At 43.7% G+C, this 19,354-nt stretch overlaps 1 protein-coding gene across 1 annotated transcript in view; it reads right to left on the bottom strand.

The window, feature by feature from the left end:
- The window catches only part of LOC139648504 (utrophin-like), a gene marked incomplete at its 3' end in the record, with an annotated part of 40,467 nt that extends 25,859 nt beyond the window's left edge, over positions 1-14,608 (bottom strand). The window contains exons 1-6 of the mRNA XM_071524650.1: positions 14,539-14,608; positions 6,905-6,916; positions 5,390-5,451; positions 3,889-3,981; positions 2,885-2,962; positions 507-599 (exon numbers count right to left, since the gene is read on the bottom strand). Coding sequence (XP_071380751.1) covers positions 507-599; positions 2,885-2,962; positions 3,889-3,981; positions 5,390-5,451; positions 6,905-6,916; positions 14,539-14,608 — 408 coding nt within the window. The remainder of the gene's footprint in view (positions 1-506; positions 600-2,884; positions 2,963-3,888; positions 3,982-5,389; positions 5,452-6,904; positions 6,917-14,538) is intronic.
- Positions 14,609-19,354: the final 4,746 nt, after the last annotated feature.

Consider the following 19,354-nt stretch of genomic DNA (forward strand, 5'->3'; position numbering starts at 1 on the left):
AAACCCATAGATAATGACAGCATATCAAGCACACACACATGCACACACACACACACACACACACTCACAGGTATGAATAGACAAACAAGTAATTTAATTCATTGTGCATATAGTGTCATGGGAGGAGTGACATTAAGATAAAACCTTTAATCAAAGAAAGGGCAAGGCACGGATCCCTCCAATTAAAGCTCTTACTAACTAATTTCAGTAACACTTTACTTCACAATAACCTTATTCCAGTGTATTAACCAAGCAGTGGATGAAAAGCATGTGTATCACATGTGCAGACACACACACACTCACACTCACAGATTAATACCTTTTCATCAACTCTTTTTTATCCCTTCAAAAAAACGTCGCTGGACAGTAGGTCCACAGTCAGAGCAAACATAAGTGAGTCCTGTGTGTATACATGCAGGGAACATGTGTGGAAAGACGGGAAGAGTGTGTATGTGTGTGTGTGTGTGTGTGTGTGTGTGTACGTGTGTGTGTGTGCGTGTGCTCACCTGCCAGTGAAGGATAATACTCCAGATGAGACCCAAGGTCAGCTTGTGGTTCCCATCCACAATGTCTGTCCCTCCTATGTTTACCAGATCCACCTGAAAGGAGGAGGGGCAGACAGACAGATCAAGAGAAAGAAAGAAAGAGGGTCAGATAATGAGCGAGAGAGTGAGAGAGAGAGAGGTTTGTTTAAAAATCTAGAAGATAATTGGTCAAACCATACGCACCAAATTCTGAAAGAGGTTATGAGTGCACCCATGATGTGTTCATTTTTTGTGTGATTTAGTGTGATTGTTGAAGGTGCTATGTGTAGCATTCTGTGTTTCTGAAAATTAAGACCATATTTCCCATAAACCCTGTTGTTTTGTGTCACAAACAGGATGTTGCCCCCCCCACCCCCCACCCCTCCTCGTGTGGCTCCACATGCTTTTTTTTTTTTTTTAAGAGAGATGATAGGGATAAGAGCCAGTCACAGCCCTTGATAACAGCCAATATGCGTTCTGATGAGGAAAGCTAACATGAAAGTATAAAGTTAGAATAGTGGAACTAGAATAAAGTTGTGTATTACCTGCAAAATAACAACGGTTCCTGTTTTGTGCTTTTACACAATATTCCTTTGTGCCGTAAAGCAATACAACAGATTTCCTATGAAATCAGATCTGGTTGTGCACAATGTAAAATGCAGTGTACAGGCTGCCAATCTTCTCGGCGATGGTCTCGATTGTTTATAGTAAGTATACTAATGTCATTTTACAATGCTACACGTAGCACTTTTAAAGTAACTCTGATCACCAAAACATTCTAGTTTCCTTATGCAGCAGGGAAAATTATATGCTTTGCTTCAAACCTTAATGAGCCTCCTGCACCCCACAGCCATATGTCCACACTTTTCCAGGTGAACACTTCTCAACCACACATACTTAACACACAGTGGATTACACCATTCTAATTACATCCACACAATGCTACCCATATATGTGTCTGCAAGCTTGTGTGTGTGTGTGTGTGTGTGTGTGTGTGTCTGACTCTTGTCATGTGAGGTGAAGCCAAGTGTGGAGTGATTACATATAAATACTGTGGAGAGGATGAGGGGACAGAGTGGAACATGAGGTCAAGTGTCTGGTCAAAACAAAAAGTGACCTCTCTCCATCACAGAGATGACCTCTGACCCATCTCCAGTCCCAATTAGCCCCATCGTGCCCACCATCATCTCTCCCTCTCCCTCTTTCTCTGCACATGTAAGCCCACACCAACACACACACACACACACACACACACACAAACACAAACACATTCAGTGTCCAATTTATGTGCAGGTTTCCACCCCCAACTTCTGAGCTGGGACATACTGCCCTCCAAACTCGAACACACCTGAATTCCTGGAAAAAAAGCTTCTGAAGCAGAGAGTGTGAATGGACAGCCACCACTCACTCACACACTTGAACCCTGCTGTTTAGGAAGTGGGAAGGGGGTAAATGCTACTACAAGAAAATTAATTCCCCAAATGCGAAGGGGGGCGGGTCTGTATGAATGCACAGGGCCATTGTGGTTGTCATTAAAGCTATGATAGACTGTGGAGAAGCTTCAATAAAATAAGCTACATCAACGCAAATACCCATCATAGGGTTTTCCTCGGGATGTGAAGTGTTGATGCTAGTACAGACAGAGGTTCACAGTGCTGAGGCATATTCATGAATTCGGGTGCTAGATTTTCATTTTTAAAAAGTAAATTTTCAAGTCAAGGCTATCCATTCAGGCCTTATTATATTTTTCTCAAACCCAGAAACTTTCAAGCATTTTCAAGACCCGTGGGAACCCTGACATACACTGGCAGCTGGCTTTCTTTGCCCCATGTAGGACAGAAACCAGCAGGTCTTGCATACAAACTCCGTCCCCTGCGGTTTCCCATGTGCATGTCCTGCCCCTTATCTCCCATTGCTAAGGTCAAGGCATTAAGACTGACTATTGTACACAGAGAGGGGGAAGGAGAGAGAGGGAGGGAGGCAGACACAATATAGACAAATTACATATTCAGACAATAGGCCACAGGAGAATATGTGGTCCTGTATAGTTCAGTGGAACTAGGCAGTTTCATTCCCAGCGGGGCCACCGATGCGTAGTGTAAAGGAGTGTTTTTCAACATGGTTGACACAGAGAGAGAGACAGAGAGAGGAGAGAGAGAGAGAGAGAGAGAGAGAGAGAGAGAGAGAGAGAGAGAGAGACATGGTAATAGCACATGGTTCAGGTGTTTTGGTGTAAAGTGCTTTGGCTAAAAGTGTTCTATTTTTTTATGCACAAGTGTCCAACTAACAGCATCCGATGTGACGACAGCATGAAAAACAGCCGAGAGCACAAATGAGAGGTAGGACGATGAGGTACTCACGTTGTTTTGATGCAGGACTTGAAGTACTTTGTTGACGTTGTTGAGGGCGTGTACTCTGGTGGATCCTCGCTCTTTGGTCTGGGGAAAGGGAAGTACGGCACAGGTCAGCCGACAGCGTGCTCAAAGTTCACTAACCAATCGTGAAGCTGCAGTTGCGAGCCAAACATGACGCGAGTGAACAATTTGAGATCGTCTGACCATTTTCTGGCTTTGGAGGAAATTAGTCTGAGTGGATGAAAAATTGAATCTGTGATGCATTCATATACAAATGCACTGACATTCACTCTAATGGTAGTAAAAAGCTACAATTAGGGAGTCAACTTAGTCAAAATTAGGGAGTAAAATTGTGCTGGGAGGCTTGGCTAGGCCTGCAAACTGACTGCTGTGTCTGGACTGTCACTCAGCACACTGTTCCTCACCCATACATTCATCACACCCATTATGCTATCAGCAATCTCCACAGGGCAACTTATGGAAAGAATGGCAGGTTGAATGGGTGCCGACTGAAAATCCTTTTTAGTCTTCACATACCTCAACCAGTCGTTAGCACCCAATTATAGAATTAGTATTCTGGTATCATGGCGAGTGCACATGTGTGTGCCTGTGAGTGTGTGTGCCTGTGAGTGCGAGTGCGTGTGTGTGTGTGTGTGTGTGTGTGTGTGTGTGTGATGCTGGGATATTTTGAGACAGTTGGCACTTGGTAAGGCTGCGGGTGCTAGAAAGCAGATACACTTGTGAAGGGAGTGAGGGGTGAGGGAGAGGTGAGATTGATAAAAAAACAAAAACAAACACCTAAACAGACACACAGCCATGTAGTATAAACAATAAAAGTGAAAGGTTTAATTTCAAAACATAATATATCAGTTTTACAAACACATCAGTTATCAGGATTTTTTTTCTCAAAAATGTTCCAACTGTGTAAACAAAAGGTCTAAAAATACACTACACACAATACTCAATCAATACACACACACACACACACACACACACACACACACACTCACCAGGACGGTGCCAGTGAGTCCCTCCAGCAGGTCCAGCAGCTTCCTGCCGTCCCTCAGGTCCGAGAACATGTCCTTGATGGGCGTCTTCCCCGTCTGATTGGACAAAACAACCAACGGATTATGTGATTGTGTGTACAAGTTGTAGCCCACACCCAGGATGAGGATGGCACAGTGTGGCTGGCTGCAGCACATCTAAACTGTAACAGTAATCCACATCTTTGTTGTTATAACAATCAATCAACACTCCAATCAACTAACAAACCACAGGAAATTTGGAATGTGGATTTTAACAGTCAGCACTACTACTGTGCTTTTTCAGTGTAAATAACTGAGCTATAACCACTGAACAATTTGGAGCCATCAACAGCAGACAGAAAACAAATCAGAAGAAGAAAAGACGGAGAGGGGCAGCAAGAGAACAGCAACAGACACTTGGAGTAAGCTGCCCTTTTGAGCCGCACACATATCTATATTAGACCTGTTCAATACAATACAATACAATACAATACAATACAATACAACTTTATTGTCCACACAAGGTGGAAAATTGTCTTTGGCTCACAGGCATAAGATCAACACAGTACATAAAATCACACAAAACGTGCATACGAAGAGACACTAGGAGGTACACAAGAACATATAAAAGTGCATTAGCAGGAGTTCAGAATACTGACTGCATGGGGAATGAAGGATTTCCTAAAAACGTTTTTTGCTCCCCGAGGGACCCTATAATGCCTCCCGGAGTTCATCAGCTCAAACTGAGAGAATAGAGGATGAGAGTCGTCTCTAACAATGCTCACAATTTTGCGAACGACATTCACAAAATCAGCTGAACATAATTCTGCTAATAGGTTGTTTATGGGAGTAAATAAAGATAGATAAAAACAAGGCCACACACATAAAGCCATTAGCTCTCTGACAAAGCTGTTGCTGGGTAGAGCAATGGACTAGGAAATAAATCAAAACAAAATTATGTGTTTAGCACATAGCACTTTGCTACATGATAAAATCTTTGTGCTTTGTTTTAGCATATTAAGATGAAAGATGGTTATGGTGTGCCACATACTTACACACATAGTGCCATAACGTTTATACAACGACAAGTAAGTATTTGAAAGTGAATTCAGTCTACTCTTCTGCTAATAGCAAAGCTAGCTGGCTGCAGGCCTTTCTTCCTCAGCATGTTAGCCTCTTCAGCCTGGGAAGAGAAGTTTCAAGCACAACAATCAAGGCCTCCAGGGAAGGCTTTTAAATCAGAAATAGACTAACAAAATACTCTGCTGGGATTAAAATAGCCTGCACTTAGTCCTACCACTTCAGCCCCTCTTCATAATGTTCCAGCCCATTTCAATATAAAGTAGATGGAGCATTTTAAGTTTCAAAATCATTAGCTCGGCTTTTAGGGCTTCAGGATTATGAGTCACTTTTCTAGTGTGCCTTAATTAGTGCAATAAAAGTTTGGCATTTGGCTGGAGAACAACTCCACAATGTTTCACATTACCTTGGAGAACTGTGCATTTATCCATTTGGTGAATGTTTTCTTCTGTACTGCATCATGCTCATCTGTGGGGGGAAAAAATTGAGAGAGACAGAGAGAGACACAGAGAGAGAGAGAGACAGAGAGAAAGAAAGGTGAGCAGGTGTATCAAAAATTGGGCAGCGGAACAGAACAGTCAATGTTGTGATGACAGGAAGGAACATGGTTAACATCAGTGCAAACAGCTTGAAAGTCCATTTTCCAAGCGTTTATTTCAGGACACCAACTGTCTAAATTCTCTCTCACCCTGACATCCCGGTAATTGTAGCTGCGGGGCTTATGGCTTAAAAGCATAATGATCAATGTGGCTAGGACATTAGAAAATTACAGACAACATTCAAATGGGAACAAAACGAAGCCAAGAAGGGTATGCTGCCGACGTGGACAAAATATCTGTCACAAGGTACGTGATGTCACAATTAAAGGTCTCTTAACAGCGGCTGGTACCGCACCCATACTGGCACACTTTAAAAAAAACACAAAAAAAAACACAAAAAAAAACACTTCCATTTGCACGTGTGCACACGCGCTTACCCATTTATAATGTCCCTCCAGCCTCTGAGTCCAACTGTACAAATATTTCACATTCTCTTCCCGCTTGACTCCCTCCCCTCTCCTCCTTTATTCTCTCCAACACGGCTCTCTAATAAGGCCTCATTGTGTGTCAGGCAGAGGGTCAGCTGCTTTGATGTGCCAGTTCAATGGCTGGCTCCTGTAATGGATCAGAGTAGCTCCATACAAAGCCTCGCACTTCACTTATAAAAATACGTTTCTGACTTTGTCCTAGATTCCGTCCATATGACCATTTAAAAGAATATGGAAGAAAACAAACAATTTCAACAGTTATTTCTATATATGTATCTTGGCCTAGGGTAAAAAAAAATGTTTTAGCTTGTGATGTATCACAGAAAATTGGAGAAAATCACACATAGGGATGAATGCTTCATAAATCACAAGTTCAGCTTGGTTTTAGTCGCAAGCACAAACTTTGTCAGCAGGAAACTTCTATAAATGAGGCCCCTGGAGACTGGAGGCTGGTGCGCCTCAGCGGTCAATAAACAGTCGGAAATCCACTTATTTCCATGTGCCCATAAGACATAGCCTACATTAGAATAGAATAGAATAGAATAGAATAGAATAGAATAGAATAGCATAGACCAGCTAAGAACAGCTACAGTGCCAGTTCAGTGCTTAAATTCTGTACCAGTTGATCCAGGAGCCGCAGCATTAGAGGGACATAATGTTGTAGAGTTAACTGACCGAACCGTATCAAGGAAGCTAAATCTCAGGTGGGTCTGTGAAGAGAAGTTTGAAGCCTGTCCCAGTCTGCATATTTAGTTTAACTGGTTCTCTCTATGTGCCCCTCCTGTGACCTGCTGAATAACCAGCTCATTGAGTTGTCAGTCAGTGTCAGTACTGAACACCTCAGGGAGCGGGTCGAAAAAAACAGAACTCACGTCTGCTTCTGTGCGCCATGACTGGGGTCTACGACTGTAAACTGAAGGTGGAGAAGCGTTAAATGCGTTATGTATGTGTGTGTATGTGCGTTAAACAACCACTGTCATTCAACTAGCTGCTGTGTAAAGCACCACGAACTGAACAAAAGGTCAAAGGTTATGATCACCAGCCCCGGGGGTCGTCGGCTTCTTTGTTTGGGGTGTGTGGAGTGTATGTTGTGTGTGTGTGTGTGTGTGTGTGTGTGCAGCCGCTGGCTTGGAGAGCAGGGGCATAAAAACAAGAATGTACCCCAAGGGGAGGCGAGAGGGGAGGGTGAGGGGTGAGAGAGGTGAAGAGGTGAGAGGATGAGATAATAGATGGTAGTAGAAGAGAGGGAGAATGAGGGAAAAGGCAAGCAAGACTGGGTTACCACACATTTTCCATTACATTTCAAAATTCAACGATTTGGCCAGACCTTATTTTAGTGACTGGATTTGCAAATTTTGTTCAATTGTTGAACACGTTGTATGCTTAAAAGTGGCTGGGAAATATGACTGTCAACTACAGTTCTATGGGCTTAAGATTATTCTTCATAAAAAAGTATCACAATACGTGCGGTGATATGTGTATGACGACATTTTCCATTCTTTTCTAGGCTTTTTGTGAAATTGCCAGATTTTGCGACACCAGGAAATGATCACATTTCCATACTACCCAGACCTTCCACAAACACTAGGAAGACAGCGAGAGAAAATGACTGGGGACAGGGACACCAGGTATGGAGAAGCAATGTGGGGGAGAAAGTTAGGTGGGAAGAGACAGCTGAAGGATGAGAGTTGAAATAGAGACAAAAGAAGGAGAAGCTAGTTGACTGGACGGTTTACACCTGTACTTATTTAAAGTGTCAGGAACCATGACTCTGTAAATACCCTTCTGAACGTCCGTTGACCTTTTTTTCCCCACATAAATCTGAAGTAGCAAGAATACCACCACAGTGAGTCTTTCTTGAGCGATGAAAAAGAGAAAGAGGCAGGCGCTGAAGGGGGTGAGCGATGAATGAAGAAGGCGAAGGAGAGCAGGATACAGGAGAGAGAGAGAAGCCCAGGGGTCGTGTCGTGGAATGAAGGGATGGGATAGTTGACAAAGGGTAGAGGCCATAACAGGGGCCACAATAACTGATGGAAATCAATCACAGTGGATAACTAATAGTCAGGATGGCTAGACATGTTCTGACAGAGAGGGGGAGAGAGAGAGGAAGACAGTTAGACAGCAGACAGAGACAAACAAAGATGGTGAGAGAAAACAGGTAGAGAGGGCAAGAAAGGAGAGAAAGAAGCAAGCATTTAAAAATCAAATCAGTGTCTAGGATGGGGGGGGGGGGTAGTACAGGTATGCTTTCAACACAATATCAGTTTCCCTTTTATAAAAAGGCCCATGTGGAGGCCTCCTGTCCTTACAGCCATATCAGCACCCCTACAGAGGGCCTCTGAGGCCCCTGAGGAGAGGGTCCCTGTGGGCTCAGGTCTCCTGGGCTCTCCACCCTGCCACCTTCACAGGACAATACACCCGATTCATGCATGCTGCCCTCCCTCCATCTGTCTGCTGCTCCTGCTCACCACAGCACAGGAATGTCTTACTGCTGGATGGATCAAAGCAGTGGCAGACCGTGTGTGTGTGTGTGTGTGTGTGTGTGTGTGTGTGTGTGTGACAGAGAAGAAACACCCTCACCGGGAAGATGTACACACACAACTGTATGTTAATACACCATTACGTAGTGTGACTCACTTTGCTTATGTCTATTTACAACTGTCTGCATGAGTGCTTAGGTTGCCATTATGTAAACAGACGACTTAACTGAAACGCTTCATGACATTTGTATGATGGAAAAAAACACACTCTAGTAACAAACAGGCTGTTAAATCAGCTATGGTCCTGTACTTAACTGTGTGTGAATGGCCAGTGGTATGTGTGCTATTCAACCAGGAGACCTCACCTTAGGCACTTCAAGCTTAAGGGCTTGACGAGGTGAGAGGGCCCCTCATGAGACAAACTGAACTCATTTAACGTCTTATAACAGGACACAATGTATGGTATTACTTTCCATTACAATAATTTGTTGGAATCGGATAAGAAGGGATACACTTAGATTCACCTTATTTGCCCGAATTAAGTTCCACTGTCCGTCCAGAGAAAGCTGGACTCCAAGTTAGATAAAGATGTCTCTCTCGTCCCTTTGGTGTCCTTTGGTATAAAGCGATCACAGACTGGCCAGTTTGGTAAATATGAGCGTGCTGTGTGCAGTTTATTGATGTCACATTATATGATTTCTGGGTGTTTACGTTTTTCAAACAGTTATCTCTCACTGCCATTTGGAGCTGCCAACGTGCAAAGTTGCCTAGTGCAGCTTTAAATCATGATCAAACCTTCAAAATTTGAGATTCTTGCAATAGGAACTATTACTGAGGAAATCAGTTGAGCATGGTCTCATTGTATACAGAGGAACCATTGATGTATAAATGTTATATAGAGGTGTGACATGTGCTTTCATTCAACAAAGAATGGTACAGAAAGACTATTGTTTTAGAACCAACATTGAATTTAAGATACTGCAGACAGCATTAAAAAAAACTCTGCCCAGCCCTTCTGAGGGCAACAAGCGATAATTTAGTAATGCTGCCAAGCTTTTAGTGGATAACACACTTTATGGGTCACTTGGTCATATGATAGAGATATCTTATCAGCCAAGTAAGAGGAAGCCAGCTATTGAACTAGCAGAGAATGGAGCAAGAGAGTCAGAGTCATTAGTCAGCAGAACAAATACTCAACCCGGTCAGCTGATCAGTCACCATATTTCACATAGTTGGACCACACACACTCACACACCCCTGATAAAACCAGAGGGGACAACACAGATGATATACACACATATGAACAGAAACAGTCATGTACAGTGATTATGCTGAGAAAGGAAAGTCTCTCTTCCTCAACAGGAAGTAGTGTTTACATCAGGAAGAGTAATCCCACTGGTGTCTTCTCACAGCTCACTGAGCACACACACACACACACACACACACACACACACACACACACACACACACACACACACACACACACACACACACACACACACACACACACACACACACACACACACACACACACACACACACACACACACACACACACACACACACACACACACACACACACACACACACACACACACACACACACACAGCATGAAGACCACAGTGTTGTGTTCCAAGTTATATGCAGGGTTCCCATCCTAAGAAAATGTCAAATTCTCAGACTTTTCCATGACAAGAGCCAAGTATTTCCATGAACTAAAATGTACATGCTCATAGTCTGTTGATGGTGTTTTCTGTCAACAGAAAGGCTTCAATCAACTGCCAGAAAGGCTTATAGAGATGAATGAATTCAAAAACAGCTGAGGACTATAAAAAAAATACATGCTGATACAAGTTTAATTTCCTGTAACGTGACCAATCTATCAAATTCTGAGGCGGTCTCTGTTTCTGTGTCCAGTGGGGACTCTCTATATGTTAGAAAGACTGAACAGCGCTGAGAAGTAAACCTCAAACAAACCTGAAACTACACAGAACAAGGTGAGAAAAGTAAAACTGCCAGAAAACACACATGTTCAGCAAAAGCCGCAAAGGAGGTGGCCTGGAACACGGGGCAGACGGTCATATAAACTATATAGCCTCATTACACCCAGCCAGGGGAGTGTAACCCTCCCGTCTCACAGGTGGAGAGAGCCTGGGGGGGCGGGGGGAGGCACCGAGGTGAAAATCAAACAAACCATGAGGGTTTCCACGGCAGCACCACACATGTAAACACGAGGGCCCAGAGCTTAGACAAATAGAGATATTTACAAGGTTTAGCCACACCACTGAGCATCACTGGGCCTTTAGCCAAGCTATAGTTAGAGCTAAAACTCGATGTTTGCTCAAGATTATGACTAGTTTTGGCCTCAGTAAAGCTTTATAAATGCATGTTTGGCCATGGAATGTACACAGTTAACAGAAAAGTTTTAACTTGAGTTCCAATATCAGTTGAAGAAATCAGAGGTTTAATAAGCAGGATACCTCCTGGGGTGTGTGTTTGAAAGTTGTCAAAGTCATTGCACCAAAAAAAAACAACATTTTTTTTGTGAAGTTGAATGCAAACAGCATGCTTTTCCCAGGTCTTTGGTAATCAAGCACTAAAGCAGGTCCTTGTCTTGGCTATGAAACACAAGCCTCTCAAGCAGAGGACGCGCTCATAAAAAGTTTCCCCAGGTGAACTTCACCTTGCTGTGAGGCTGGAGAGAGGCACAGCTGTTAGCTGTCTTGTCTCACAGTACAGCTCCACCCCTGGCCTATTGGAGGGCATTGATCCTTACACAGGACACACACACACACACACACACACACACAGTCCTACGACAATCGCGCTGATGAGCCTTCAACTCAGCCATCTTCCATCACTCAGCTTCACCTGCCTTCTCACAATCAATCTCTCTTTTTCACACACACACACACGCATACACAAAAACACAAGTTCACATACACCTCAACCCTATCCACACTTTGACGGCAGAGACGTATTCTGTTTTGACTCAGTAGGCCGAGAGGAATGCATAGAATTCCCATAATTTCACACACATTCCTCCCCCCTCCCTCCAACGGTCACTTGTCTAAGCTTGTCCCAGCCGGTGCAGCCTTGTTGACACTCTTCCCTTGCCAAGATCTGGGAATTTGTAGGGAAAACACTCCTAACGTCCAGGAAGATTAACCCATATCCCCACTTAGCGGCTTGAAAAACACTCCTGTGGTTTGTGTAGGTGCGTGCATTGGTGTAATTAGAGGTGAGTAGAAAGGTTGGGGGCATCAGGCTTTGGTATACGCAGAGCAGAATGATGAATGCTCATTCTAAAAATTAAAGCAACTGTAAATAACTGTCCCAGCTTTTAAAATGAACGGCGAATCAGAAAAGGGAAGGGAAGGTACAACAAATGAAGCATGTATGACTGAGTTTGAATTCAGTAGCATCTGGACAATTCATTAAAATCCAATCAAATCAATCTTTGTTGTTAAATGTGTTTAAAGCCTACTGTGGAATTACACTATGGTGCCACCAATTGCAACACTGTTGCCCCACTACTGGCTTTGGATTTTGAAAAGAGATTTTGATACAAGGACTGACAGAATCTTTGTATCCCTATCCTTCAGAGAATGGGGCTGCTGACCAAGAGATTTAAATATATTTAGAGGCTGTAAAAGGTTGGTTTAAAATAGTCATGCCTGTAAACTCTGTACAGCAGTACCTACGACAGAGCTGTATTTCAAGTTAAAATGAATTAGGTCCAATAATGCTCCAAAAAGCTTATTTTCCATTAAGTCAACCCCTTTACGAACATATCTGAATACCTAAACTTGAGTAAATCCTGGATTGCATCTTTATGCCCAAAATGTGTGTTTACCCAAGAGCTGGAGAAACTTAACAACAGTAAATATCAACTACTTAAGCTTTGCAAATGACAATCCACTTGATACTTCCATCTAGCGCCCATCAAGCAGCCCATTCTACTGAACTGGTTCTAAGCGTCTACATATCTAGACCAGAATGCAGAACGGAATTCAGACAAATTGCAAATCTGTCACTAATGTCTGTGATCTACCACACCTTTGTGGCATACCTGTGACACACCTAACTGCCACCAAGCCATGTGTCACATACCTGTCTGATGTGCCTACCTCTGAGTTTGAGCCCGTGCTCTGCCATCTCTCACCGCAGGCCGCCACAATGCCAAACCGGAGAAGCAGCAAACACAAAAAAAAGACCAAGAGTATCAATGCAGAACAGAATCTCACATTCTTGCCTCCCTCTCCTTCTCTCTCCTCCGACTCTGTCGCTCCTTGACCGGAGAGGGAGGAAAAGATCAGAAGAATGCAGCAGAGGGAGGGGAGAGAAAGAGGGATACTGCCAATGAAAGAGAGAGAGAGAGCAGAGGGAGGCAGAACAGGACAGGACAGGGCAAGCCAGAGGTGGGCAGTCATAATGCATCGTGGGATAGGGGAGGAACACAGAAAACACACAACACTCTGTTCGGCACCATCCCAGCATGCAACAGGACAGAACGCAAAGTGGCCTCCCACGATGGAAAGACACGGAGAGAGGCGCATCGGCCTGAGATCTCTCTCACACACAAACACAAAGAGTAAATAAACGCACACACAGAGAGAACATAGACACAACATAGGATGCTAGGGGAGAAGATACGGTTGGAGGGGAGCCCTGGAGTTGAACGGGTTATTTAACAAGAACATAACACAAACTGAAGACGCTCTAAACTGCACAACCTGGAAATCTGCCTAACTAATCAGCATTCATGATCAAAGTTCGGGACACACACACACAGACACACACACACAGAGCTTTGTCAGAGCCAAAGATGTTGCACAAGCATTGCCCTTTCCACCACATATCGCGCTTTCCCTTATTCCAATCTTAATATGAAGTCTCTTACAAACTCATGAAACTGCAGTGTAGCTATCACAAGCATATGATACACATGGACTATGATAACAGCATTGTAACACTACTGGATCATAAAATACCCACATTGATCTCAAAAATGTGGAAGTAGGAAAGTTGTTTCATTGTAAAGGCACAATTCAATGTCAATGCTGGTCCAAGCAAACACAGAAATTTAGATGTACCATTGCTGACTGGTTGGATGTGCAAAGGAGTCGAGCCATATAGAGGTGCTGGTGGCACAGGGCAGCATATCAACACAAACTCCAAATGCATGCAGACAAAGAGGTAAACACACACACACACACACACACTTGTCTTGGATAATGTTAAATAATTACCATGGTCATATCTTGTAAAAAAACAAAAAAAACAACACACTTCCACATTAGCTGTTACAATATTACAAATGATGAGCTAGGGCTGGGCGATATGGACAAAATCAAATATCACAACATTTTTGACCAAATACCTCGATATCGATATTGCGACAATATTGTAGGGATGACTATTGGTGAGATTTTTGATCGTAATCATCAGTAATGTGGATATAATAACTAAGTGGGTAAAGGCAAATAATAGAAGAGCTAGAACAGTCTGGTAAGTTCAGAAAATGACATCACTTTACTGTAATGCAGCCTTTAAAACCAGGAAAAGACAACACTTATGCCATATCACGATATTACGATATGCAAAATCTAAGACGATATCTAGTCTCATATCATGATATCGATATAATATCGATACATTGCCCAGCCCTATGATGAACAATGACATTTAACAGAAAACATCAAACATATTGTTGGAGAGTATACAGTGCATAGCCAGATTTCACTACAAGAGACTAGACTGTGACTAGACTGGCTGGCATTAACTGTCGAGGGTATGCAGGGAGGGACAATCAACTGCTAGTATATTTTGACTGTGACTGCTAAGTTAATATACTCTACCAGACACTTTGGAGGTAGCGACCATCATTTGGAGGTTCTTAAAAGCCCTTTTGGCTGCTAAAATATTCAGAGTGGGAGGTAAAGTCAAGTGGATAAAAAGCTTAGTTTCCTGCCGTGCCCCTCGAAATCCCTGTTAAACTCCTCCACTTTATACAGATGTGCTCAACCACTTACCCAGCATAGGACCATTTTCCTGCTTCCCTTTCCTCCTTAAAAAGTTACGCTTTCTCCACGGCAGCCACTTACTCAAATTCATGACGGAAAGAAAGTAAAACTAGAGAAAAAGTAAGAGAGACAGAAATAAAAACAACAAATCCGGAAGAGGAAGAGAAGGTGGTGGTAGAGTGAGAGAGAGAGAGAGAGAGAGGAAGTGGAGGTGTGAGCGTTTATCAAGTATGCTGGGTATGTTTACTTGGGGTGCTGGGGCGGCCTGGCTGCTGTGACATCACACACACACACACACACACACACACACACACACACACACACACACACACACACACACACACACACACACACACACACACACACACACACACACACACACACACACACACACACACACACACACACACACACACACACACACACACACACACACACACGGCAGGAGGGCGAGAAAAGGGGGTGAAGAGAGCAGGGATTGCTTCAGCTTGTCAATTAAGAGGTAAGTGGCAGGTGACAGAGAGATGGAGGTTTGTGTGTGTGTGTGTGTGTCCCATACACAGTGCTGCAGTTGACAGCTGAATCTCCCAAGAAAACACAGAGAGAGTGACTAGGAGGACAGCCCTCTTTCCCCCACGTCGCAGGATGTGACCGCAGATAAACATGACCCGGAGTGACCCGAGCCCTACACACACACACACACACACTGACGCTGATACCGAGAGAGCCTCCTCCTATGCTGCCATGACTAATGTTTACATGAAAGTGAAACCTGCCCTTCAATCAAATAAATGACTCAGATTTAATATTGGTGGACATACAGTCAAAGTATGACATGCCTCCTGACATTTAACACAGGTCTGCGAGCCAGTCCCAGGGAACAGGCAACAGGGCAAAGGCCTGAGTCCATTTGCTCATTGACATATTTAGTCAATGAGGGGCAACTGAATAAACAACTCTATTCCCGCAGAGAAGGAGGGGGGCGGGAGGGGTAAGAGTAGAGAGAGAGAGTGTCAGAGAGAGAAAGTTTATTTTCCTGTGTTTTGTTTTCACTCTTCCTTTGCTTCACAAGGAGGAAGAGAAGGCTGACTTGCAGCCCGGTCCGCCCGTGACCAACTTCCACCCAGAGTCTGATTGAATTAAATCCACTTCCTTCCACAGAGGGCCGCAGCAGCTGGCCTGGACACAGCACAGAGGAATGAGCTGGGTTGGGTGAGGCTGGCCTTGGCAGTGACTGAAGGAATCAGAAGACCAAAAAGAGACTTCCCACTGGGCTGCGTCAGCCATGAACCCAGAGACAGGCGTCCCTCTCCCTATCTGTTACTCTGTCTCCACACATCACCCTGAGCTCATCCCTCATAAGCCGTTTGAACGAAGGTACGCACGTTCAAGTGCATATACACTCTCTCTCCCTGTCTCTCTCTCTCCCCCTCACACACACACTTACACTTGCTTTGCTTATGGTTGTCCATCGAATCCAAGCCACAAAAGGTTCCTATCCTACATGAGATTACATGACATATTATGTCATCAGCAATAGATGGGGCTTGTCCTGAGTCCTGAATGACCTAGACAGAGTGGAAAAGACCCTGACTAGTGTGACCTGACCATGTCACTCCTCAGCTGGCCAACCAGCTACTCCTCCCACAAACCCAAACAACCATAGATATAGATATCTGTATATATAGATAACCATAGATATAACCCCCATAATACATTTACACACACAATAACAGTTAGTCAGCCATCCTCCATAAACAGAAAATCAGTTTCCCTAAAGGGAAAAAATACCTCCTGCGCTCCAGGAGGTAGGTGCTAGTATGATGAAGCGTTGTAATTAAGTTTTTTGGTATACCCATTTTCCCTCAACCTGCCATGTCTACTTCTAATTCAGTTAGTGATGTCCTAAATTTCCCAGAATGCCTTTCAACAACCCCCAGAGAATGTGCCTAAACTTGTTGCACTCAGTACGTGAATAGGGGAAGCAATAGTGATAGCGATAGTATAGTAACCAGAACAACAACAGAGCAAGTTTGTCCAGTCAAGAAGAGTCGCCCCCCTCAAAACGCAACATGTCTTTTTCTGCATTGCATTCTGGTCTTTTGAGGCTGCTGTCAGTGGAGAAATTGGCATCTCTGCCTCTTCTATGATAGATTTGTCTGTGTATGATTGTATAACAGCCCTCCTCTTTGATCTTAAGGAACGGACACCAAAACCTGACATACACTGTTGATGTTTTATATCGCTGAAAAGTTTTCTGCTATCAAACTTGTAGCTTCTAGCTAGAAATATTACAACGTGACGTCACAGTGCCTACGTTTGGCCAGTTGTCTGCAGGAATAAGAAAAATACACCAGAAAATGGACCCAGAAATGCAAGGTACATTGCCAATAGCTGTTTTTTACAATGTTAAAGAGTAGAGTGGATTTTTTATTTAAAAACAAGGCCACAATATAGTAAAAACAATGCTGCAAGTTCAACTAGTGGCAGTGGCAATCATGGCTAAGTTGCCCAGACACACAAATACAAATACAAATATACACACACACAGCAGATGAGTCAGTGGTCTGGCCTACATCCAAGAGAAAGAAATGGAACATGGAAATCTCCCACAATGCCACAGGCCTCCGCCCAGGGCCTTGGGAAGAGTCGTTAGAAGGAGGTTTCCATCCCTTCATCCTCAGTATCTCTCAAGGCCCATACCATGTAACCACAACATCTTGGGTTCACATTCAGCCTGGGACGTCTATAGCTTGTCATCCCCCTGTCTACTGTGACCTATCCAATAAGGGCAAAATACCAAAAACAAAAATCTCTCAATCGATGCCCCATCTCAAAACCCTTCTCTTGTCTATGCTTCATCGGAATAATCTGTCTTTGATTTGTAACAGTCTACACTCCATGGTCTCTGGGGCTACAGATTTTTGGTATCAACACCGCTTTTAACATGGTATCAAAAAGCTTTAAAATCTGGAATAAGATCTCTTGAATGAGATCTTTTAAGTTTTGCCTAACTTCTGGGTGTTTTTAATTGAAGAAATCGAGTGAACCTGTGCTAAACCTGTTTAGAGCAGTAAATGGTATGTAATAATGTTATGCATGACGACATATACTTCCATTTTTTCAGCATGGAGACGTATTAAAAAAGTATAGTTTTAGCACCAATATGAAACTTGAATGGAACTAGATAGGGAGGGATTCAGTCCCTTGAAGTAATTTACTTAGTACAGAAATGCTGCTGTAGCTTTAAAGGGTTAATCTGAACTCTCTCTGGGCCTCAGCCTGTTTTTTGTTTTAGTAAATCCTCTTGTGTCATGCGAGGGGTCAGAAGGTAGATTGGGCAACATGGCTTTGTAGCCCTAATGAGCAAGGCAAGGGGGGAGAGGAGGGGGATTTGAACTAGGAGGAGGGGCAGCTTTGGAAAGGGAGATTTGTGAAAAGAGGAGAGGAGTGTGTGTGTGTATGTCTGTGCATGAGAGAGAGAGAGAGAGTGTGTGTGCCTGTGTTTCCAGCTGTTTGCCCTCATGGAATAAGTGAGACAGAGGTTAAAGCATTCTCACTGAACATGGACACACACACACACACACACACACACACACACACACACACACACACAAGCAAGTACAAACGGCCTGACAACCACAGGGGACTTTAAAAGTACACTGATCATTTTCTGCCATTTCCAGCCTTCTCTAGAAGAGTTTAAATGTCATCTGTGCTGGGTGGGGTGTCTGGGTGCTGAAACACACATACACACACACACACACACACACACGTACCAAAGAAGCAGAGTCCCACACGCAACCGCACCCAGGGGAGATATTTTGGCCAGTGCCTCCATTCCCAAATTTCCAACCAGGATTTTGGAGAGCTCCTTCCCTCCCACTTCCCAGACACACACACACACTTGTGTCTATATTGCTGAGCTGACACAGCCGTTCCCATTCACACAAAAATCAAAATACACTCATAAGAACTCACTGACCATAGAACCATAGGAGAAATTACAGTTCTGACACAGAGAGAGAGAAATACAAATAATGGGCATCATAATCACCTCATGGAGGGGTGGCCATGGATGGAGTGAAAGGACCTTTGTTTTGGTTTGGGTCGCATGCTACCCACACATGCATGTGCACACACAGTGTGTTTGTGTCTCCACAAATCTGTGTGTTGGTCTCTCAGTGAGTCTCTCATTGACAGCTGGATATGGTTGTTATGCCGTAGCTATGTGCTGAAAACTACTCCCTGCAGCGTCTCTACTGACATAGATAGCCTTAAAGCTATGGGACGCTGTCTATTTGACTATGTGTAAACTGATAATCCAATCTCTCTCTCTCTCTCTCTGTCTCTCTCACACACACAACACTTGAAATGTTTCCAAGTACATGGTCCACCCTACTGCGACTGCCAAGACCAGAATTTAGGCTACATGACATGCAGCTGAGCTAGTAGGGTGACAATTCTTTAGGGAAATTATTCTAACATCTAGCTTGGTACCACACCCTCCACACCCTCTGTTTGGTGACTTTCACATTCCTGTCTGCTAACAAATATCTCCTCCATTATGCTGTCTCTCACACCCACATTCAATACGTAAGATGATGGTCTGGTCTAGCTCAATGGGTAGAGCAGAGAAGGTCAGGGGTTCGATTTCCACTGGTGCATCCCATGCTATACACTCACACATACATGAATGCACCAACCACACAGATACACACAGAACAACAACCCATCAAGGTGAGAGTGAGAGAAGGCATGGTCGTGAGTGAGAGAAAGAGAGGCAGAAACAATAGAGGAGACACAGAAAGATGGAGAAGAACAAGAGCAGGTCAGG

Source organism: Centroberyx affinis, unplaced genomic scaffold (assembly GCF_046629955.1).
Source record: "Centroberyx affinis isolate AG114_WGS23_722 - 3 ecotype Tasmania unplaced genomic scaffold, CSIRO-AGI_Caff_v1 ptg001216l_1, whole genome shotgun sequence".
In the NCBI taxonomy this organism is placed as follows: Eukaryota; Metazoa; Chordata; class Actinopteri; order Beryciformes; family Berycidae; genus Centroberyx; species Centroberyx affinis.